A 23,599-nucleotide genomic window follows, 5' to 3' on the forward strand; every position below is an offset into this window, starting at 1 on the left:
ATGACAGCACACCTGGAGTTTGCAAAAAGGCATGTGAAAGACTCTGAGATCATAAGGCAAAAGAGTCTGTGGTGTGATGACACAAAATGTACTCTTTTGAATGAATGCACAGCGCTATGCCTGGAGAAAACCAGGCACTGCTCATCACCTAACACAATCCCTACCGTGAAGCATGGTGGTGGCAGCATCATACTATGGGGATGCTTTTCAGCGGCATCTGGGAGACTGATGAAGAGCCAAATACAGGCAAATCCTTGATGAGAACCTGCTTCAGAGAGCAAATGACCTTAGACTGGGGTCGAAGATTTACGTTTCAACAGGAAAACCCCAAGCATACAGCCAAAGAGACGCTGGAAAGGCTTCAGAACCAGAATGTGAAAGTCATTGAGTGGTCCAGTCAAAGCCCAGACTTGAAGATTGCTTTTCACCGTCGCTCCCCATTTAACTTAACAGAGTTTGAGAAAAGGAAGAATGGGAGAAAATCCCCAAATCCATATGTGTATAGCTGATACAGACATACCCAAGACGACTCAATGCTGTGATCGCCTCCAAAGGTGCTTCTACAAAGTATTGACTCAGGGGTGTGAAAACCTAAGTAAATTAGATATTTATGTATTTAATTTAATACATTTGCAAAAATGTCTAAAATCATATTTTCACTTTGTTATTATGGGGTATTGTGTGTAGATGGATGAGAAAAAAATCAATTGAATCAATTTTGATTTCAGGCTACAAAATGTGGAATACGTCAAGAGGTTTATACTTTCTGAAGGCCCTGTCATTTGGCCAAGTTTCAGCCTCCTGGCAGAGACACTTGTGTGCGTGGTCAAAGAGCTCTATGTTCATGTCATCCAACAAATAGAAATGTCTGGAGTTGGCTAAACGGCACTGGCACTTGGATTGGAACCTGTGCTATGGTCCGAAGACATGAAAATACCATCATTTCACAACAAATTAAAACTTCATTTGCCAACTAAAAGGTTGCTTGCCAGTTCTGCTTATCGTGATCATTACTTTCGGCAGGGTGTCGACATCTCACGTCTGTGATCTACATGGGTGTCAGATTTAAGTCAATTCGCTCATTGATTTACATTAATTAAATCGGCCCCTAATTATGAGCGCTGTGTCCTGGGGTTAGGCCGTCGGACGCAGTTGACATTTAGCTGGCGAAGCTCTGGTGTTGCCCTGAGCCAGTAGTATTGACAGACAGAGCCAGACGTGCTGTGGGGAGAGAAAGCTGAGGGATTAGATTGTGTGTGTGCACATGTGTGCGTGCTTGTGTGCATGTCTGTGGAACAAGTGAACTTTGCCTCAAAACACCCAGTAGAGAGAGACGCTTATTGCTGTAGTAGAGGAGCTGAATTAGTGGTTCACCTCTCAACCAAGGCCCTGGCACTGATTGTAATGAGAGAAAGAGGGGGTACATTAAAGGGATTGTTCGTCCCCAAAACAAGCCAGACATTTTCCTAAAGGCGTGTATCTGCCTTCAATTCCAAATAAATTGTATCAATTTCTTATATGTTGTTATTGGCAATTGGGATTAGGAAAGGTATCATCATTTTGAGTGCAGTCGGACCACCATTGCATTTGATGTTTTACTTTTGGTCTACGCACCACCGCATGTTCAGGGGACAGACGTTTAAAGTATTTTGAACCAGGAACGGACTGGGACCAGAAATCGTCCCAGGAATTTCTTACACACCAGACAATTTGTTTCCTTGAGGACCATATTTATGAACCAAATAATGATACAACTCACCCCATTGGACTAAAGATGGACCAGTCCTTTTCTGTTTGGAACTGTTGCTGTAGGTCCAGGGAAGGAGGAGTGTATCCAGTGTGCCAGAGATCACCTGCAGCAAGAGTGGAGGTGTGTTCAGACCTGCGCCCCAGGATACTACTCAACAGAGGATGCTGGCTACCACCAGGGGATGTGTCACAAGTGAGTGACCCCATCATCAGGCTTAATTGTATTTCAGTCATTTAGCAGACACTCTTGGCCAGAGCGACTTACAGTATTGAGTCCATACATTCTGGTCCCTTTTGGGAATTGAACCCACAACCCTGGCATTGCAAGTGCCATGCGCTACTAACTGAGCTACCCGGGACAAGCACTGAAGCCCCTGCATTCATCTAGGCATATCATTTTAAGAGAGATACAGTACCCTTCTAACACTATTGGGCCAACCCAAACTGTACTGTACTGGGTATTTGGATCTTTTCTTTTCACATTGTCCTGTCCAGCACTGTTCCAGTGGATCCAAGTCCGGTGGATGTGTAACCAGGCTACAGTACAGCTTGGCTTGGCTTGGCTCTGTAGCGTGAAAAGTGCCAAACAGGAAATTCGGGGTCAGTTTTCCATTCAGAATTTCCATTTCTTTCTAGTCCAAGACAAGGCTTAATTTCTGGAAAATCAGTTGTAAGTAAAAGAAAAACATAATTAAGGCTTAGTTAAACTCCAAGTTATTCATCTACTTCTCTTAAAAGTAGTCTAAACTCAGGCCTCCCGGGTGTCACCACAGATTCTGGGTTCGAGCCCAGGCTTTGCCGCAGCCGGCTGTGACCGGGAGGCTCATGGGGAGACGCACAATTGGCCCGGTGTTGTCCAGGTTAGGGAGAGTTTACCCTGCAGGGATATCCTTGTCTCATTGCACACTAGTAACTCCTGTGGTGGGCTGGGCGCTGACCAGGTTGCTAGGTGTACGGTGTTTCCTCTGACACATTGGTGTGGCTGGCTTCCGGGTTGGATGTGCGTTGTGTCAAGAAGCAGTGCGGCTTGGTTGGGTTGTGTTTCGGAGGACCCATGGCGCTTGAGACCTTCGCCTCTCCCGAGTCCATACAGAAGTTGCAGCGATGAGACAAGACAGTAACTACTACTGATTGGATACCAAGAAATTGGGGGTAAAATAAAAATAAAAATATTTTTTAAAGTAGTCTAAACTCCAGCTGAGTTCATATTCTGAACCCTCTGTGGCAAAGATTAGCAGCCTCTAATTAGATAGAATTAGATGGTGCCAATCTTTCCTATTCATGTGGGATTAAGGCATAAAGAAATCTCTGAACTACCTTCAACATCAGTGCTTCTCTTAAAGAAATCTCTGAACTACCTTCAACATCAGCGCTTCTCTTAAAGAAATCTCTGAACTACCTTCAACATCAGCGCTTCTCTTAAAGAAATCTCTGAACTACCTTCAACATCAGAGCTTCTCTTAAAGAAATCTCTGAACTACCTTCAACATCAGCGCTTCTCTTAAAGAAATCTCTGAACTACCTTCAACATCAGCGCTTCTCTTAAAGAAATCTCTGAACTACCTTCAACATCAGTGCTCCTCTTAAAGAAATCTCTGAACTACCTTCAACATCAGCGCTTCTCTTAAAGAAATCTCTGAACTACCTTCAACATCAGTGCTTCTCTTAAAGAAATCTCTGAACTACCTTCAACATCAGCGCTTCTCTTAAAGAAATCTCTGAACTACCTTCACCATCAGCGCTTCTCTTAAAGAAATCTCTGAACTACCTTCAACATCAGTGCTTTTCTTAAATAAATCTCTGAACTACCTTCAACATCAGTGCTTCTCTTAAAGAAATCTCTGAACTACCTTCAACATCAGCGCTTCTCTTAAAGAAATCTCTGAACTACCTTCAACATCAGCGCTTCTCTTAAAGAAATCTCTGAACTACCTTCAACATCAGCGCTTCTCTTAAAGAAATCTCTGAACTACCTTCAACATCAGCGCTTCTCTTAAAGAAATCTCTGAACTACCTTCAACATCAGCGCTTCTCTTAAAGAAATCTCTGAACTACCTTCAACATCAGCGCTTCTCTTAAAGAAATCTCTGATCTACCTTCAACATCAGTGCTCCTCTTAAAGAAATCTCTAAACTACCTTCAACATCAGCGCTTCTCTTAAAGAAATCTCTGAACTACCTTCAACATCAGCGCTTCTCTTAAAGAAATCTCTGAACTACCTTCAACATCAGTGCTTCTCTTAAAGAAATCTCTGAACTACCTTCAACATCAGTGCTTCTCTTAAAGAAATCTCTGAACTACCTTCAACATCAGTGCTTCTCTTAAAGAAATCTCTGAACTAACTTCAACATCAGCGCTTCTCTTAAAGAAATCTCTGAACTACCTTCAACATCAGAGCTTCTCTTAAAGAAATCTCTGAACTACCTTCAACATCAGCGCTTCTTTTAAAGAAATCTCTGAACTACTTTCAACATCAGTGCTACTCTTAAAGAAATCTCTGAACTACCTTCATCATCAGTGCTCCTCTTAAAGAAATCTCTGAACTACCTTCAACATCAGCGCTTCTCTTAAAGAAATCTCTGAACTACCTTCAACATCAGTGCTTCTCTTAAAGAAATCTCTGAACTACCTTCAACATCAGTGCTTCTCTTAAAGAAATCTCTGAACTACCTTCAACATTAGCGCTTCTCTTAAAGAAATCTCTGAACTACCTTCAACATCAGCGCTTCTCTTAAAGAAATCTCTGAACTACCTTCAACATCAGCGCTTCTCTTAAAGAAATCTCTGAACTACTTTCAACATCAGTGCTACTCTTAAAGAAATCTCTGAACTATCTTCAACATCAGTGCTCCTCTTAAAGAAATCTCTGAACTACCTTCAACATCAGCGCTTCTCTTAAAGAAATCTCTGAACTACCTTCAACATCAGTGCTTCTCTTAAAGAAATCTCTGAACTACCTTCAACATCAGTGCTTCTCTTAAAGAAATCTCTGAACTACCTTCAACATTAGCGCTTCTCTTAAAGAAATCTCTGAACTATCTTCAACATCAGTGCTTCTCTTAAAGAAATCTCTGAACTACCTTCTCTTACAATCTCTCTGTTTCTTTTCACTTTCATTTTCTATTTCCACTTGTCTCGCTCTCCCTTCTCTCTCTTCCTTCTTTCCCTCCCCCCTCTTCCTTCTCTCTCTCCTCTCTGTCCCTTCTCCCTTCCTTCTCTCTACCTCCCTTCTTCTGTTGGAGACTCACTGACTGAGGGTCAGTACCATCAACCATCTGGGTCTCATTAATTGGTATGTCTCTCGCTGTCTCGCTCTCTCTCTCCCTTTCTGTCTTGCTCTCTCTCTCAAATAATTTGTTCCAAACGCCTAAACCCAGGCACAAAGGGGCCAGGTGTGCGCAATGAAAGTTCCAGAGGGATCTGTGACAATACCCCCCCCCCATCCCCGACGCGCTGAACTAGCACAGCGGTCTTGAGGACGATCACAGGAACGCAGTGCGGGTCGAACAGGACCTGATGCAGCTGACGAAGTTGCATCGTCGTCGGACGGGCCATTTGTGGCTGCTGTTGAAAAAAAAACACAGCTCCATTATATCCTTCTGTCTGTTCTCCCTCTGCTCCACTATATCCTTCTGTCTGTTCTCCCTCTGCTCCACTATATCCTTCTGTCTGTTCTCCCTCTGCTCCACTATATCCTTCTGTTTGTTCTCCCTCTGCTCCACTATATCCTTCTGTTTGTTCTCCCTCAGCTCCACTATATCCTTCTGTCTGTTCTCCCTCTGCTCCACTATATCATTCTGTCTGTTCTCCCTCTTCTCCTCCTCCCTCTGCTCCACTATATCCTTCTGTCTGTCCTCCCTCTGCTCCACTATATCCTTCGGTCTGTTCTCCCTCTTCTCCTCCTCCCTCTGCTCCACTATATCCTTCTGTCTGTCCTCCCTCTGCTTCACTATATCATTCTGTCTGTTCTCCCTCTTCTCCTCCTCCCTCCGCTCCACTATATCATTCTGTCTGTTCTCCCTCTGCTCCACTATATCCTTCTGTCTGTCCTCCCTCTGCTCCACTATATCCTTCTTTCTGTTCTCCCTCTGCTCCACTATATCATTATGTCTGTTCTCCCTCTGCTCCACTATATCCTTCTGTCTGTTCTCCCTCTGCTCCACTATATCCTTCTGTCTGTTCTCCCTCTGCTCCACTATATCCTTCTGTCTGTTCTCCCTCTGCTCCACTATATCCTTCTGTCTGTCCTCCCTCTGCTCCACTATATCCTTCTGTCTGTTCTCCCTCTGCTCCATTATATCATTCTGTCTGTTCTCCCTCTGCTCCACTATATCCTTCTGTCTGTTCTCCCTCTGCTCCACTATATCCTTCTGTCTGTTCTCCCTCTGCTCCACTATATCCTTCTGTCTGTTCTCCCTCTGCTCACTATATCCTTCTGTTTGTTCTCCCTCTGCTCACTATATCCTTCTGTCTGTTCTCCCTCTGCTCCACTATATCCTTCTGTCTGTTCTCCCTCTGCTCCACTATCTCCTTCTGTCTGTTCTCCCTCTGCTCCACTATATCCTTCTGTCTGTTCTCCCTCTGCTCCACTATATCCTTCTGTCTGTTCTCCCTCTGCTCCACTATATCTTTCTGTCTGTTCTCCCTCTGCTCCACTATATCCTTCTGTCTGTTCTCCCTCTATTCACTATATCCTTCTGTTTGTTCTCCCTCAGCTCCACTATATCTGTCTGTCTCTTCTCCCTCTGCTCCACTATATCTTTTTGTCTGTTCTCCCTCTGCTTCACTATATCCTTCTGTCTGTTCTCCCACTGCTCCACTATATCCTTCTGTCTGTTCTCCCTCTGCTCCACTATATCCTTCTGTCTGTTCTCCCTCTGCTCCACTATATCCTTCTGTCTGTTCTCCCTCAGCTCCACTATATACTTCTGTCTGTTCTCCCTCTGCTCCACTATATCCTTCTGTCTGTTCTCCCTCTGCTCCACTATATCCTTCTGTCTGTTCTCCCTCTGCTCCACTATATTCTTCTGTCTGTTCTCCCTCTGCTCCACTATATCCTTCTGTTTGTTCTCCCTCTGCTCCACTATATCCTTCTGTCTGTTCTCCCTCAGCTCCACTATATACTTCTGTCTGTTCTCCCTCTGCTCCACTATATCCTTCTGTCTGTTCTCCCTCTGCTCCACTATATCCTTCTGTCTGTTCTCCCTCTGCTCCACTATATTCTTCTGTCTGTTCTCCCTCTGCTCCACTATATCCTTCTGTTTGTTCTCCCTCTGCTCCACTATATCCTTCTGTTTGTTCTCCCTCAGCTCCACTATATCCTTCTGTCTGTTCTCCCTCTGCTCCACTATATCAATCTGTCTGTTCTCCCTCTTCTCCTCCTCCCTCTGCTCCACTATATCCTTCTGTCTGTCCTCCCTCTGCTCCACTATATCCTTCGGTCTGTTCTCCATCTTCTCCTCCTCCCTCTGCTCCACTTTATCCTTCTGTCTGTCCTCCCTCTGCTTCACTATATCATTCTGTCTGTTCTCCCGCTTCTCCTCCTCCCTCTGCTCCACTATATCCTTCTGTCTGTCCTCCCTCTGCTCCACTATATCCTTCGGTCTGTTCTCCCTCTTCTCCTCCTCCCTCTGCTCCACTATATCATTCTGTCTGTTCTCCCTCTGCTCCACTATATCCTTCTGTCTGTCCTCCCTCTGCTCCACTATATCCTTCTGTCTGTTCTCCCTCTGCTCCACTATATCATTCTTTCTGTTCTCCCTCTGCTCCACTATATCCTTCTGTCTGTTCTCCCTCTGCTCCACTATATCATTCTGTCTGTTCTCCCTCTGCTCCACTATATCCTTCTGTCTGTCCTCCCTCTGCTCCACTATATCCTTCTGTCTGTTCTCCCTCTGCTCCACTATATCATTATGTCTGTTCTCCCTCTGCTCCACTATATCCTTCTGTCTGTTCTCCCTCTGCTCCACTATATCCTTCTGTCTGTTCTCCCTCTGCTCCACTATATCCTTCTGTCTGTTCTCCCTCTGCTCCACTATATCCTTCTGTCTGTTCTCCCTCTGCTCCACTATATCTTTCTGTCTGTTCTCCCTCTGCTCCACTATATCCTTCTGTCTGTTCTCCCTCTGCTCACTATATCCTTCTGTTTGTTCTCCCTCAGCTCCACTATATCTGTCTGTCTGTTCTCCCTCTGCTCCACTATATCTTTTTGTCTGTTCTCCTTCTGCTTCACTATATCCTTCTGTCTGTTCTCCCACTGCTCCACTATATCCTTCTGTCTGTTCTCCCTCTGCTCCACTATATCCTTCTGTCTGTTCTCCCTCTGCTCCACTCTATCCTTCTGTCTGTTCTCCCTCAGCTCCACTATATACTTCTGTCTGTTCTCCCTCTGCTCCACTATATCCTTCTGTCTGTTCTCCCTCTGCTCCACTATATCCTTCTGTCTGTTCTCCCTCTGCTCCACTATATCCTTCTGTCTGTTCTCCCTCTGCTCCACTATATCCTTCTGTTTGTTCTCCCTCTGCTCCACTATATCCTTCTGTTTGTTCTCCCTCAGCTCCACTATATCCTTCTGTCTGTTCTCCCTCTGCTCCACTATATCAATCTGTCTGTTCTCCCTCTTCTCCTCCTCCCTCTGCTCCACTATATCCTTCTGTCTGTCCTCCCTCTGCTCCACTATATCCTTCGGTCTGTTCTCCCTCTTCTCCTCCTCCCTCTGCTCCACTTTATCCTTCTGCCTGTCCTCCCTCTGCTTCACTATATCATTCTGTCTGTTCTCCCGCTTCTCCTCCTCCCTCTGCTCCACTATATCCTACTGTCTGTCCTCCCTCTGCTCCACTATATCCTTCGGTCTGTTCTCCCTCTTCTCCTCCTCCCTCTGCTCCACTATATCATTCTGTCTGTTCTCCCTCTGCTCCACTTTATCCTTCTGTCTGTCCTCCCTCTGCTCCACTATATCCTTCTGTCTGTTCTCCCTCTGCTCCACTATATCATTATGTCTGTTCTCCCTCTGCTCCACTATATCCTTCTGTCTGTTCTCCCTCTGCTCCACTATATCCTTCTGTCTGTTCTCCCTCTGCTCCATTATATCCTTCTGTCTGTTCTCCCTCTGCTCCACTATATCCTTCTGTCTGTCCTCCCTCTGCTCCACTATATCCTTCTGTCTGTTCTCCCTCTGCTCCATTATATCATTCTGTCTGTTCTCCCTCTGCTCCACTATATCATTCTGTCTGTTCTCCCTCTGCTCCACTATATCCTTCTGTCTGTTCTCCCTCTGCTCCACTATATCCTTCTGTCTGTTCTCCCTCTTCTCCACTATATCCTTCTGTCTGTTCTCCCTCTGCTCCACTATATCCTTCTGTCTGTTCTCCCTCTGCTCACTATATCCTTCTGTTTGTTCTCCCTCTGCTCACTATATCCTTCTGTCTGTTCTCCCTCTGCTCCACTATATCCTTCTGTCTGTTCTCCCTCTGCTCCACTATATCCTTCTGTCTGTTCTCCCTCTGCTCCACTATATCCTTCTGTCTGTTCTCCCTCTGCTCCACTATATCCTTCTGTCTGTTCTCCCTCTTCTCCACTATATCCTTCTGTCTGTTCTCCCTCTGCTCCACTATATCCTTCTGTCTGTTCACCCTCTGCTCCACTATATCCTTCTGTCTGTTCTCCCTCTGCTCCACTATATCCTTCTGTCTGTTCTCCCTCTGCTCCACTATATCCTTCTGTCTGTTCTCCCTCTGCTCCACTATATCCTTCTGTCTGTTCTCCCTCTGCTCCACTATATCCTTCTGTCTGTTCTCCCTCTGCTCCACTATATCCTTCTGTCTGTTCTCCCTCTTCTCCTCCTCCCTCTGCTCCACTATATCCTTCTGTCTGTTCTCCCTCTTCTCCTCCTCCCTCTGCTCCACTATATCCTTCTGTCTGTTCTCCCTTTGCTCCACTATATCCTTCTGTCTGTCCTCCCTCTTTTCCTCCTCCCTCTGCTCCACTACATCCTTCTGTCTGTTCTCCCTCTTCTCCACTATATCATTCTGTCTGTTCTCCCTCTGCTCCACTATATCCTTCTGTCTGTTCTCCCTCAGCTCCACTATATCCTTCTGTCTGTTCTCCCTCTGCTCCACCATATCATTTTGTCTGTTCTCCCTCTGCTCCACTATATCCTTCTGTCTGTTCTCCCTCAGCTCCACTATATCCTTCTGTCTGTTCTCCCTCTGCTCCACTATATCTTTCTGTCTGTTCTCCCTCTGCTCCACTATATCTTTTTGTCTGTTCTCCCTCTGCTCCACTATATCCTTCTGTCTGTTTTCCCTCTGCTCCACTATATCTTTCTTTCTGTTCTCCCTCTGCTCCACTATATCCTTCTGTCTGTTCTCCCTCTGCTCCACTATATATTTCTGTCTGTTCTCCCTCTGCTCCACTATATCCTTCTGTTTGTTCTCCCTCAGCTCCACTATATCCTTCTGTCTGTTCTCCCTCTGCTCCACTATATCCTTCTGTCTGTTCTCCCTCTGCTCCACTATATCCTTCTGTCTGTTCTCCCTCTGCTCCACTATATCATTCTGTCTGTTCTCCCTCTGCTCCACTATATCCTTATGTCTGTTCTCCCTCAGCTCCACTATATCCTTCTGTTTGTCCTCCCTCTGCTCCACTATATCCTTCTGTCTGTTCTCCCTCTTCTCCACTATATCCTTCTGTCTGTTCTCCCTCTGCTCCACTATATCCTTCTGTCTGTTCTCCCTCTGCTCACTATATCCTTCTGTTTGTTCTCCCTCTGCTCACTATATCCTTCTGTCTGTTCTCCCTCTGCTCCACTATATCCTTCTGTCTGTTCTCCCTCTGCTCCACTATATCCTTCTGTCTGTTCTCCCTCTGCTCCACTATATCCTTCTGTCTGTTCTCCCTCTGCTCCACTATATCCTTCTGTCTGTTCTCCCTCTTCTCCACTATATCCTTCTGTCTGTTCTCCCTCTGCTCCACTATATCCTTCTGTCTGTTCTCCCTCTGCTCCACTATATCCTTCTGTCTGTTCTCCCTCTGCTCCACTATATCCTTCTGTCTGTTCTCCCTCTGCTCCACTATATCCTTCTGTCTGTTCTCCCTCTGCTCCACTATATCCTTCTGTCTGTTCTCCCTCTGCTCCACTATATCCTTCTGTCTGTTCTCCCTCTGCTCCACTATATCCTTCTGTCTGTTCTCCCTCTGCTCCACTATATCCTTCTGTCTGTTCTCCCTCTTCTCCTCCTCCCTCTGCTCCACTATATCCTTCTGTCTGTTCTCCCTCTTCTCCTCCTCCCTCTGCTCCACTATATCCTTCTGTCTGTTCTCCCTTTGCTCCACTATATCCTTCTGTCTGTCCTCCCTCTTTTCCTCCTCCCTCTGCTCCACTACATCCTTCTGTCTGTTCTCCCTCTTCTCCACTATATCATTCTGTCTGTTCTCCCTCTGCTCCACTATATCCTTCTGTCTGTTCTCCCTCAGCTCCACTATATCCTTCTGTCTGTTCTCCCTCTGCTCCACTATATCATTTTGTCTGTTCTCCCTCTGCTCCACTATATCCTTCTGTCTGTTCTCCCTCAGCTCCACTATATCCTTCTGTCTGTTCTCCCTCTGCTCCACTATATCTTTCTTTCTGTTCTCCCTCTGCTCCACTATATCCTTCTGTCTGTTCTCCCTCTGCTCCACTATATCCTTCTGTCTGTTTTCCCTCTGCTCCACTATATCTTTCTTTCTGTTCTCCCTCTGCTCCACTATATCCTTCTGTCTGTTCTCCCTCTGCTCCACTATATCTTTCTGTCTGTTCTCCCTCTGCTCCACTATATCCTTCTGTTTGTTCTCCCTCAGCTCCACTATATCCTTCTGTCTGTTCTCCCTCTGCTCCACTATATCCTTCTGTCTGTTCTCCCTCTGCTCCACTATATCCTTCTGTCTGTTCTCCCTCTGCTCCACTATATCCTTCTGTCTGTTCTCCCTCTGCTCCACTATATCCTTATGTCTGTTCTCCCTCAGCTCCACTATATCCTTCTGTTTGTCCTCCCTCTGCTCCACTATATCCTTCTGTCTGTTCTCCCTCTGCTCCACTATATCCTTATGTTTGTTCTCCCTCTGCTCCACTATATCCTTCTGTCTGTTCTCCCTCTGCTCCACTATATACTCCTGTCTGTTCTCCCTCTGCTCCACTATATCCTTCTGTCTGTTCTCCCTCTGCTCAACTATATCATTATGTCTGTTCTCCCTCTGCTCCACTATATCATTATGTTTGTTCTCCCTCTGCTCCACTATATCTGTCTGTCTCTTCTCCCTCTGCTCCACTATATCCTTCTGTCTGTTCTCCCTCTGCTCCACTATATCCTTCTGTCTGTACTCCCTCTGCTCCACTATATCCTTCTGTCTGTTCTCCCTCTGCTCCACTATATCATTCTGTCTGTTCTCCCTCTGCTCCACTATATCCTTCTGTCTGTACTCCCTCTGCTCCACTATATCCTTCTGTTTGTTCTCCCTCAGCTCCACTATATCCTTCTGTCTGTTCTCCCTCTGCTCCACTATATCCTTCTGTCTGTTCTCCCTCTTCTCCTCCTCCCTCTGCTCCACTTTATCCTTCTGTCTGTTCTCCCTCTGCTCCACTATATCCTTCTGTCTGTCCTCCCTCTTTTCCTCCTCCCTCTGCTCCACTACATCCTTCTGTCTGTTCTCCCTCTGCTCCACTATATCCTTCTGTCTGTTCTCCCTCTGCTCCACTATATCCTTCTGTCTGTTCTCCCTCTGCTCCACTATATCTTTCTGTCTGTTCTCCCTCTGCTCCACTATATCCTTCTGTCTGTTCTCCCTCAGCTCCACTATATCCTTCTGTCTGTTCTCCCTCTGCTCCACTATATCCTTCTGTCTGTTCTCCCTCTGCTCCACTATATCTTTCTGTCTGTTCTCCCTCTGCTCCACTATATCTTTTTGTCTGTTCTCCCTCTGCTCCACTATATCTTTTTGTCTGTTCTCCCTCTGCTCCACTATATCCTTCTGTCTGTTCTCCCTCTGCTCCACTATATCTTTCTTTCTGTTCTCCCTCTGCTCCACTATATCCTTCTGTCTGTTCTCCCTCTGCTCCACTATATCCTTCTGTCTGTTCTCCCTCTGCTCCACTATATCTTTCTTTCTGTTCTCCCTCTGCTCCACTATATCCTTCTGTCTGTTCTCCCTCTGCTCCACTATATCTTTCTGTCTGTTCTCCCTCTGCTCCACTATATCCTTCTGTTTGTTCTCCCTCAGCTCCACTATATCCTTCTGTCTGTTCTCCCTCTGCTCCACTATATCCTTCTGTCTGTTCTCCCTCTGCTCCACTATATCCTTCTGTCTGTTCTCCCTCTGCTCCACTATATCCTTCTGTCTGTTCTCCCTCTGCTCCACTATATCCTTATGTCTGTTCCCCCTCAGCTCCACTACATCCTTCTCTTTGTCCTCCCTCTGCTCCACTATATCCTTCTGTCTGTTCTCCCTCTGCTCCACTATATCCTTATGTTTGTTCTCCCTCTGCTCCACTATATCCTTCTGTCTGTTCTCCCTCTGCTCCACTATATACTCCTGTCTGTTCTCCCTCTGCTCCACTATATCCTTCTGTCTGTTCTCCCTCTGCTCCACTATATCATTATGTCTGTTCTCCCTCTGCTCCACTATATCATTATGTTTGTTCTCCCTCTGCTCCACTATATCTATCTGTCTCTTCTCCCTCTGCTCCACTATATCCTTCTGTCTGTTCTCCCTCTGCTCCACTATATCCTTCTGTCTGTACTCCCTCTGCTCCACTATATCCTTCTGTCTGTTCTCCCTCTGCTCCACTATATCATTCTGTCTGTTCTCCCTCTGCTCCACTATATCCTTCTGTCTGTACTCCCTCTGCTCCACTATATCCTTCTGTCTGTTCTCCCTCAGCTCCACTATATCCTTCTGTCTGTTCTCCCTCTGCTCCACTATATCCTTCTGTCTGTTCTCCCTCTTCTCCTCCTCCCTCTGCTCCACTATATCCTTCTGTCTGTTCTCCCTCTGCTCCACTATATCCTTCTGTCTGTCCTCCCTCTTTTCCTCCTCCCTCTGCTCCACTACATCCTTCTGTCTGTTCTCCCTCTGCTCCACTATATCCTTCTGTCTGTTCTCCCTCTGCTCCACTATATCCTTCTGTCTGTTCTCCCTCTGCTCCACTATATCTTTCTGTCTGTTCTCTCTCTGCTCCACTATATCCTTCTGTCTGTTCTCCCTCAGCTCCACTATATCCTTCTGTCTGTTTTCCCTCTGCTCCACTATATCCTTCTGTCTGTTCTCCCTCTGCTCCACTATATCTTTCTGTCTGTTCTCCCTCTGCTCCACTATATCTTTTTGACTGTTCTCCCTCTGCTCCACTATATCTTTTTGTCTGTTCTCCCTCTGCTCCACTATATCCTTCTGTCTGTTCTCCCTCTGCTCCACTATATCTTTCTTTCTGTTCTCCCTCTGCTCCACTATATCCTTCTGTCTGTTCTCCCTCTGCTCCACTATATCTTTCTGTCTGTTCTCCCTCTGCTCCACTATATCCTTCTGTCTGTTCTCCCTCTGCTCCACTATATCTTTCTGTCTGTTCTCCCTCTGCTCCACTATATCCTTCTGTCTGTTCTCCCTCTGCTCCACTATATCTTTCTGTCTGTTCTCCCTCTGCTCCACTATATCTTTCTGTCTGTTCTCCCTCTGCTCCACTATTTCCTTCTGTCTGTTCTCCCTCTGCTCCACTATATCTTTCTGTCTGTTCTCCCTCTGCTCCACTATATCCTTCTGTCTGTTCTCCCTCTGCTCCACTATATCTTTCTGTCTGTTCTCCCTCTGCTCCACTATATCCTTCTGTCTGTTCTCCCTCTGCTCCACTATATCTTTCTGTCTGTTCTCCCTCTGCTCCACTATATCTTTCTGTCTGTTCTCCCTCTGCTCCACTATATCCTTCTGTCTGTTCTCCCTCTGCTCCACTATATCCTTCTGTCTGTTCTCCCTCTGCTCCACTACATCCTTCTGTCTGTTCTCCCTCTGCTCCACTATATCTTTCTGTCTGTTCTCCCTCTGCTCCACTATATCCTTCTGTCTGTTCTCCCTCTGCTCCACTATATCTTTCTGTCTGTTCTCCCTCTGCTCCACTATATCCTTCTGTCTGTTCTCCCTCTGCTCCACTATATCTTTCTGTCTGTTCTCCCTCTGCTCCACTATATCTTTCTGTCTGTTCTCCCTCTGCTCCACTATATCCTTCTGTCTGTTCTCCCTCTGCTCCACTATATCCTTCTGTCTGTTCTCCCTCTGCTCCACTATATCTTTCTGTCTGTTCTCCCTCTGCTCCACTATATCCTTCTGTCTGTTCTCCCTCAGCTCCACTATATCCTTCTGTCTGTTCTCCCTCTGCTCCACTATATCCTTCTGTCTGTTCTCCCTCTGCTCCACTATATCTTTCTGTCTGTTCTCCCTCTGCTCCACTATATCCTTCTGTCTGTTCTCCCTCTGCTCCACTATATCCTTATGTCTGTTCCCCCTCAGCTCCACTATATCCTTCTCTTTGTCCTCCCTCTGCTCCACTATATCCTTCTGTCTGTTCTCCCTCTGCTCCACTATATCCTTATGTTTGTTCTCCCTCTGCTCCACTATATCCTTCTGTCTGTTCTCCCTCTGCTCCACTATATACTCCTGTCTGTTCTCCCTCTGCTCCACTATATCCTTCTGTCTGTTCTCCCTCTGCTCCACTATATCATTATGTCTGTTCTCCCTCTGCTCCACTATATCATTATGTTTGTTCTCCCTCTGCTCCACTATATCTATCTGTCTCTTCTCCCTCTGCTCCACTATATCCTTCTGTCTGTTCTCCCTCTGCTCCTCTATATCCTTCTGTCTGTACTCCCTCTGCTCCACTATATCCTTCTGTCTGTTCTCCCTCTGCTCCACTATATCATTCTGTCTGTTCTCCCTCTGCTCCACTATATCCTTCTGTCTGTACTCCCTCTGCTCCACTATATCCTTCTGTCTGTTCTCCCTCAGCTCCACTATATCCTTCTGTCTGTTCTCCCTCTGCTCCACTATATCCTTCTGTCTGTTCTCCCTCTTCTCCTCCTCCCTCTGCTCCACTATATCCTTCTGTCTGTTCTCCCTCTGCTCCACTATATCCTTCTGTCTGTCCTCCCTCTTTTCCTCCTCCCTCTGCTCCACTACATCCTTCTGTCTGTTCTCCCTCTGCTCCACTATATCCTTCTGTCTGTTCTCCCTCTGCTCCACTATATCCTTCTGTCTGTTCTCCCTCTGCTCCACTATATCTTTCTGTCTGTTCTCCCTCTGCTCCACTATATCCTTCTGTCTGTTCTCCCTCAGCTCCACTATATCCTTCTGTCTGTTCTCCCTCTGCTCCACTATATCCTTCTGTCTGTTCTCCCTCTGCTCCACTATATCTTTCTGTCTGTTCTCCCTCTGCTCCACTATATCTTTTTGTCTGTTCTCCCTCTGCTCCACTATATCTTTTTGTCTGTTCTCCCTCTGCTCCACTATATCCTTCTGTCTGTTCTCCCTCTGCTCCACTATATCTTTCTTTCTGTTCTCCCTCTGCTCCACTATATCCTTCTGTCTGTTCTCCCTCTGCTCCACTATATCTTTCTGTCTGTTCTCCCTCTGCTCCACTATATCCTTCTGTCTGTTCTCCCTCTGCTCCACTATATCTTTCTGTCTGTTCTCCCTCTGCTCCACTATATCCTTCTGTCTGTTCTCCCTCTGCTCCACTATATCTTTCTGTCTGTTCTCCCTCTGCTCCACTATATCTTTCTGTCTGTTCTCCCTCTGCTCCACTATTTCCTTCTGTCTGTTCTCCCTCTGCTCCACTATATCTTTCTGTCTGTTCTCCCTCTGCTCCACTATATCCTTCTGTCTGTTCTCCCTCTGCTCCACTATATCTTTCTGTCTGTTCTCCCTCTGCTCCACTATATCCTTCTGTCTGTTCTCCCTCTGCTCCACTATATCTTTCTGTCTGTTCTCCCTCTGCTCCACTATATCTTTCTGTCTGTTCTCCCTCTGCTCCACTATATCCTTCTGTCTGTTCTCCCTCTGCTCCACTATATCATTCTGTCTGTTCTCCCTCTGCTCCACTACATCCTTCTGTCTGTTCTCCCTCTGCTCCACTATATCTTTCTGTCTGTTCTCCCTCTGCTCCACTATATCCTTCTGTCTGTTCTCCCTCTGCTCCACTATATCTTTCTGTCTGTTCTCCCTCTGCTCCACTATATCCTTCTGTCTGTTCTCCCTCTGCTCCACTATATCTTTCTGTCTGTTCTCCCTCTGCTCCACTATATCTTTCTGTCTGTTCTCCCTCTGCTGCACTATATCCTTCTGTCTGTTCTCCCTCTGCTCCACTATATCCTTCTGTCTGTTCTCCCTCTGCTCCACTATATCTTTCTGTCTGTTCTCCCTCTGCTCCACTATATCCTTCTGTCTGTTCTCCCTCAGCTCCACTATATCCTTCTGTCTGTTCTCCCTCTGCTCCACTATATCCTTCTGTCTGTTCTCCCTCTGCTCCACTATATCTTTCTGTCTGTTCTCCCTCTGCTCCACTATATCCTTCTGTCTGTTCTCCCTCTGCTCCACTATATCCTTATGTCTGTTCCCCCTCAGCTCCACTATATCCTTCTCTTTGTCCTCCCTCTGCTCCACTATATCCTTCTGTCTGTTCTCCCTCTGCTCCACTATATCCTTATGTTTGTTCTCCCTCTGCTCCACTATATCCTTCTGTCTGTTCTCCCTCTGCTCCACTATATACTCCTGTCTGTTCTCCCTCTGCTCCACTATATCCTTCTGTCTGTTCTCCCTCTGCTCCACTATATCATTATGTCTGTTCTCCCTCTGCTCCACTATATCATTATGTTTGTTCTCCCTCTGCTCCACTATATCTATCTGTCTCTTCTCCCTCTGCTCCACTATATCCTTCTGTCTGTTCTCCCTCTGCTCCACTATATCCTTCTGTCTGTACTCCCTCTGCTCCACTATATCCTTCTGTCTGTTCTCCCTCTGCTCCACTATATCATTCTGTCTGTTCTCCCTCTGCTCCACTATATCCTTCTGTCTGTACTCCCTCTGCTCCACTATATCCTTCTGTCTGTTCTCCCTCAGCTCCACTATATCCTTCTGTCTGTTCTCCCTCTGCTCCACTATATCCTTCTGTCTGTTCTCCCTCTTCTCCTCCTCCCTCTGCTCCACTATATCCTTCTGTCTGTTTTCCCTCTGCTCCACTATATCCTTCTGTCTGTCCTCCCTCTTTTCCTCCTCCCTCTGCTCCACTACATCCTTCTGTCTGTTCTCCCTCTGCTCCACTATATCCTTCTGTCTGTTCTCCCTCTGCTTCACTATATCCTTCTGTCTGTTCTCCCTCTGCTCCACTATATCTTTCTGTCTGTTCTCCCTCTGCTCCACTATATCCTTCTGTCTGTTCTCCCTCAGCTCCACTATATCCTTCTGTCTGTTCTCCCTCTGCTCCACTATATCCTTCTGTCTGTTCTCCCTCTGCTCCACTATATCTTTCTGTCTGTTCTCCCTCTGCTCCACTATATCTTTTTGTCTGTTCTCCCTCTGCTCCACTATATCTTTTTGTCTGTTCTCCCTCTGCTCCACTATATCCTTCTGTCTGTTCTCCCTCTGCTCCACTATATCTTTCTTTCTGTTCTCCCTCTGCTCCACTATATCCTTCTGTCTGTTCTCCCTCTGCTCCACTATATCTTTCTGTCTGTTCTCCCTCTGCTCCACTATATCCTTCTGTCTGTTCTCCCTCTGCTCCACTATATCTTTCTGTCTGTTCTCCCTCTGCTCCACTATATCCTTCTGTCTGTTCTCCCTCTGCTCCACTATATCTTTCTGTCTGTTCTCCCTCTGCTCCACTATATCTTTCTGTCTGTTCTCCCTCTGCTCCACTATTTCCTTCTGTCTGTTCTCCCTCTGCTCCACTATATCTTTCTGTCTTTTCTCCCTCTGCTCCACTATATCCTTCTGTCTGTTCTCCCTCTGCTCCACTATATCTTTCTGTCTGTTCTCCCTCTGCTCCACTATATCCTTCTGTCTGTTCTCCCTCTGCTCCACTATATCTTTCTGTCTGTTCTCCCTCTGCTCCACTATATCTTTCTGTCTGTTCTCCCTCTGCTCCACTATATCCTTCTGTCTGTTCTCCCTCTGCTCCACTATATCCTTCTGTCTGTTCTCCCTCTGCTCCACTACATCCTTCTGTCTGTTCTCCCTCTGCTCCACTATATCTTTCTGTCTGTTCTCCCTCTGCTCCACTATATCCTTCTGTCTGTTCTCCCTCTGCTCCACTATATCTTTCTGTCTGTTCTCCCTCTGCTCCACTATATCCTTCTGTCTGTTCTCCCTCTGCTCCACTATATCTTTCTGTCTGTTCTCCCTCTGCTCCACTATATCTTTCTGTCTGTTCTCCCTCTGCTCCACTATATCCTTCTGTCTGTTCTCCCTCTGCTCCACTATATCCTTCTGTCTGTTCTCCCTCTGCTCCACTATATCTTTCTGTCTGTTCTCCCTCTGCTCCACTATATCCTTCTGTCTGTTCTCCCTCAGCTCCACTATATCCTTCTGTCTGTTCTCCCTCTGCTCCACTATATCCTTCTGTCTGTTCTCCCTCTGCTCCACTATATCTTTCTGTCTGTTCTCCCTCTGCTCCACTATATCTTTTTGTCTGTTCTCCCTTGTTCTTTGTCATCTCCATAATTGTCTTTAAATCAGATGGCGTTGTGCAGTCAAACAGGATCAACAGGACTGACTGAGGGTGTAAATCTCACCTACACCGATGCCGAGAATTTAATAGCAGAATCAACATCCCTTTAGCTCACCGTAATGACTGAGTGCGGGGTGGTGAGGGGCACTCGCTTTCTCAATCTCTCTCTCTTTCTCTCTCCTCTTGCTATCTCTCCTCTCTTTCCACTGAGGAGTTGGGAGGGAGAAAGCTGTTTTTGACGCACAGGGATTTTTATAAATCAGTCCAGTGGTTTATGGGAGATGTCAGGAACAAATAGAGGCTCTGATAGAAGGTCAAGGTTTTTTGACGGCACCAGGTATGGATTCTCCTTTATCTCTTTCTCTATGTCATCGTCTTGCTCTCTCTTTGTCTCTCTAGCTCACTCTTTCCTTCTTTATGTCTCTCTGTCATTCTCTCTCCCCTCTCTCTCTCTCTCTCTCTCTCTCTTCCCCCCCTCTCTCTCTCTCTCTCTCTCTCTCTCTCTCTCTCTCTCTCTCTCTCTCTCTCTCTCTCTCTCATTCTCTCTCTCCCCTCTCTCTCTCTCTCTCTCTTCCCCCCTCTCTCCGCCCTCTCTCTCTCTCTCTCTCATTCTCTCTCTAGCTCTCACTCTCTCTCTCTCTAGCTCTCATTCTCTCTCCCCTCTCTCTCTCTATCCCCCCCTCTCTCTCTAGCTCTCACTCTCTCTCTCTATCTAGCTCTCACTCTCACTCTCTCTCTCTCTCTAGCTCTCACTCTCTCTCTCTCTCTCTAGCTCTCACTCTCTCTCTCTCTAGCTCTCACTCTCTCTCTCTCTCTCTCTCTCTAGCTCTCACTCTCACTCTCTCTCTAGCTCTCATTCTCTCTCCCCCTGTCTCCCCCCTCGCTCTATTTCTCTTCCTCTCTCACTTCCTCTGTCTTTGCTTCCCTCTCAGTTTCTCTTTCTTGTTTACTCTCTCTGGTTTGGGGCAGGAGCTGGAAATGGCAGGGGGAAAGAGGGATAGTCAGGAGGAGGAAGAGAAGGGGTGTGGGTGGCTTGTGGCCACGGTGCTAGAAGACAATAAAATAGCTGTAAAGGCTATGACCCATGGGTAACAAGGCAAGGAAAGGTTTTAATTACAAGAGAAAGAGCGACAGAGAGAGAGGGGGGAGAGAGAGAGAACCTGTTTACAGTATATATCACGTCATATGAGCGTCTGAAAAAGAGGGCTTTATTATTGGCATGCAGAAACATCAAATATTATGTTGTTCTATTTCGATCTACTATTGAAAGCGACCGGTTAATTTTTTTAAAAGAAAAACCTAATCATATCGCAAAGAACTAATCCTAATTAGCATGGCCAGTTTAAGTCCATTTAGTCTATCTTGTGACTCCACTCACTCTCTCTCTGTCTCTGTCTCTCTCTATCACCTCTTTCTCTTTCTATTGCTTTACATTGTTACAGTTCTTGTTGAGCCATGTCACTCTCTCTCCCCCTGTCCCATCATCCACTCTCTCTCCCCTTGTCCCATCATCCACTCTCTCTCCCCCTGTCCCATAATCCACTCTCTCTCCCCCTGTCGCATCATCCACTCTCTCTCCCCCATTCCCATCATCCACTCTCTCTCCCCTTGTCCCATAATCCACTCTCTCTCCCCCTGTCCCATCATCCACTCTCTCTCCCCCTGTCCCATAATCCACTCTCTCTCCCCCTGTCCCATCATCCACTCTCTCTCCCCTTGTCCCATCATCCACTCTCTCTCCCCCTGTCCCATCATCCACTCTCTCTCCCCTTGTCCCATAATCCACTCTCTCTCCCCCTGTCCCATCATCTACTCTCTCTCCCCTTGTCCCATAATCCACTCTCTCTCCCCCTGTCCCATCATCCACTCTCTCTCTCCCTGTCCCATCATCCACTCTCTCTCCCCCTGTCCCATCATCTACTCTCTCTCCCCCTGTCCCATCATCCACTCTCTCTCCCCCTGTCCCATCATCCACTCTCTCTCCCCCTGTCCCATCATCTACTCTCTCTCCCCCTGTCCCATCATCCACTCTCTCTCCCCCTGTCCCATCATCCACTCTCTCTCCCCCTGTCCCATCATCTACTCTCTCTCCCCTTGTCCCATCATCCACTCTCTCTCCCCTTGTCCCATCATCCACTAGGTCAGACCCTGTCCCATCATCCACTCTCTCTCCCCCTGTCCCATCATCCACTAGGTCAGACCCTGTCCCATCATCCACTCTATCTCCCCCTGTCCCATCATCCACTCTATCTCCCCCTGTCCCATCATCCACTCTATCTCCCCCTGTCCCATCATCCACTCTCTCTCCCCCTGTCCCATCATCCACTAGGTCAGACCCTGTCCCATCATCCACTCTCTCTCCCCCTGTCCAATCATCCACTCTCTCTCCCCTTGTCCCATCATCCACTCTCTCTCCCCCTGTCCAATCATCCACTCTCTCTCCCCCTGTCCCATCATCCACTCTCTCTCCCCCTGTCCCATCACCCGTTAGGTCAGACCCTGTCCCATCACCCGTTAGGTCAGACCCTGTCCCATCACCCGTTAGGTCAGACCCTGTCCCATCACCCGTTAGGTCAGACCCTGTCCCATCACCCACTAGGTCAGACCCTGTCCCATCACCCGTTAGGTTAGACCCTGTCCCATCACCCGTTAGGTCAGACCCTGTCCCATCACCCGTTAGGTCAGACCCTGTCCCATCACCCACTAGGTCAGACACTGTCCCATCACCCGTTAGGTCAGACCCTGTCCCATCACCCGTTAGGTCAGACCCTGTCCCATCACCCGTTAGGTTATACCCTGTCCCATCACCCGTTAGGTCAGACCCTGTCCCATCACCCGTTAGGTCAGACCCTGTCCCATCACCCGTTAGGTCAGACCCTGTCCCATCACCCACTAGGTCAGACCCTGTCCCATCACCCGTTAGGTCAGACCCTGTCCCATCACCCACTAGGTCAGACCCTGTCCCATCACCCACTAGGTCAGACCCTGTCCCATCACCCATTAGGTCAGACCCTGTCCCATCACCCGTTAGGTCAGACCCTGTCCCATCACCCACTAGGTCAGACCCTGTCCCATCACCCGTTAGGTCAGACCCTGTCCCATCACCCACTAGGTCAGACCCTGTCCCATCACCCGTTAGGTCAGACCCTGTCCCATCACCCACTAGGTCAGACCCTGTCCCATCACCCGTTAGGTCAGACCCTGTCCCATCACCCACTAGGTCAGACCCTTCCATAAATATTGATAACATAATTGTCTTCTTGTCACTATTCATTATCCAATACATTCTCTTTCTCTCTCTCAACCTCCCCCCTCTCTCTTTCCCTACCCCTCTGTCTCTCCTTCTCTCTCTCAACCTCCCCCCTCTTTTTTTCCCTACCCCTCTGTCTCTCCTTCTCTCTCTCAACCTCCCCCCTCTCTCTTTCCCTACCCCTCTCTCACTTTCTCTCTTAACCTCCCCCCTCTCTCTTTCCCTACCCCTCTGTCTCTCCTTCTCTCTCAACCTTCCCCCTCTCTCTTTCTCTACCCCTCTGTCTCTCCTTCTCTCTCTCAACCTCCCCCCTCTCTCTTTCCCTACCCCTCTCTCTCTTTCTCTCTCAACCTCCCCCCTCTCTCTTTCCCTACCCCTCTGTCTCTCCTTCTCTCTCAACCTTCCCCCTCTCTTTCTCTACCCCTCTGTCTCTCCTTCTCCCTCTCAACCTCCCCTCTCTCTCTTTCTCTACCCCTCTGTCTCTCCTTCTCCTTCTCCCTCTCAACCTCCCCTCTCTCTCTTTCTTTACCCCTCTGTCTCCCCTTCTCCCTCTCAACCTCCCCTCTCTCTCTTTCTTTACCCCTCTGTCTCTCCTTCTCCCTCTCAACCTCCCCTCTCTCTCTTTCTTTACCCCTCTGTCTCTCCTTCTCCCTCTCAACCTCCCCTCTCTCTTTCTCTACCCCTCTGTCTCTCCTTCTCCCTCTCAACCTCCCCGCTCTCTCTTTCTCTACCCCTCTGTCTCTCCTTCTCCTTCTCCCTCTCAACCTCCCCTCTCTCTCTTTCTTTACCCCTCTGTCTCTCCTTCTCTCTCTCAACCTCCCCTCTCTCTCTTTCTCTACCCCTCTGTCTCTCCTTCTCCCTCT

The 23,599-nt window shown here is 47.3% G+C and overlaps 1 protein-coding gene across 1 annotated transcript in view; it reads left to right on the top strand.

Annotated features, from left to right (window-relative positions):
• Positions 1 to 23,599, top strand: part of LOC129834935 (proprotein convertase subtilisin/kexin type 6-like) — a 50,936-nt gene continuing 27,337 nt past the window's right edge. Inside the window, exons 1-2 of the mRNA XM_055900305.1 lie at positions 1 to 56; positions 1,775 to 1,942. Coding sequence (XP_055756280.1) covers positions 1 to 56; positions 1,775 to 1,942 — 224 coding nt within the window. The remainder of the gene's footprint in view (positions 57 to 1,774; positions 1,943 to 23,599) is intronic.

The sequence above is a fragment of the Salvelinus fontinalis genome, chromosome 35 (genome assembly GCF_029448725.1).
Source record: "Salvelinus fontinalis isolate EN_2023a chromosome 35, ASM2944872v1, whole genome shotgun sequence".
Classification (NCBI taxonomy): Eukaryota; Metazoa; Chordata; class Actinopteri; order Salmoniformes; family Salmonidae; genus Salvelinus; species Salvelinus fontinalis.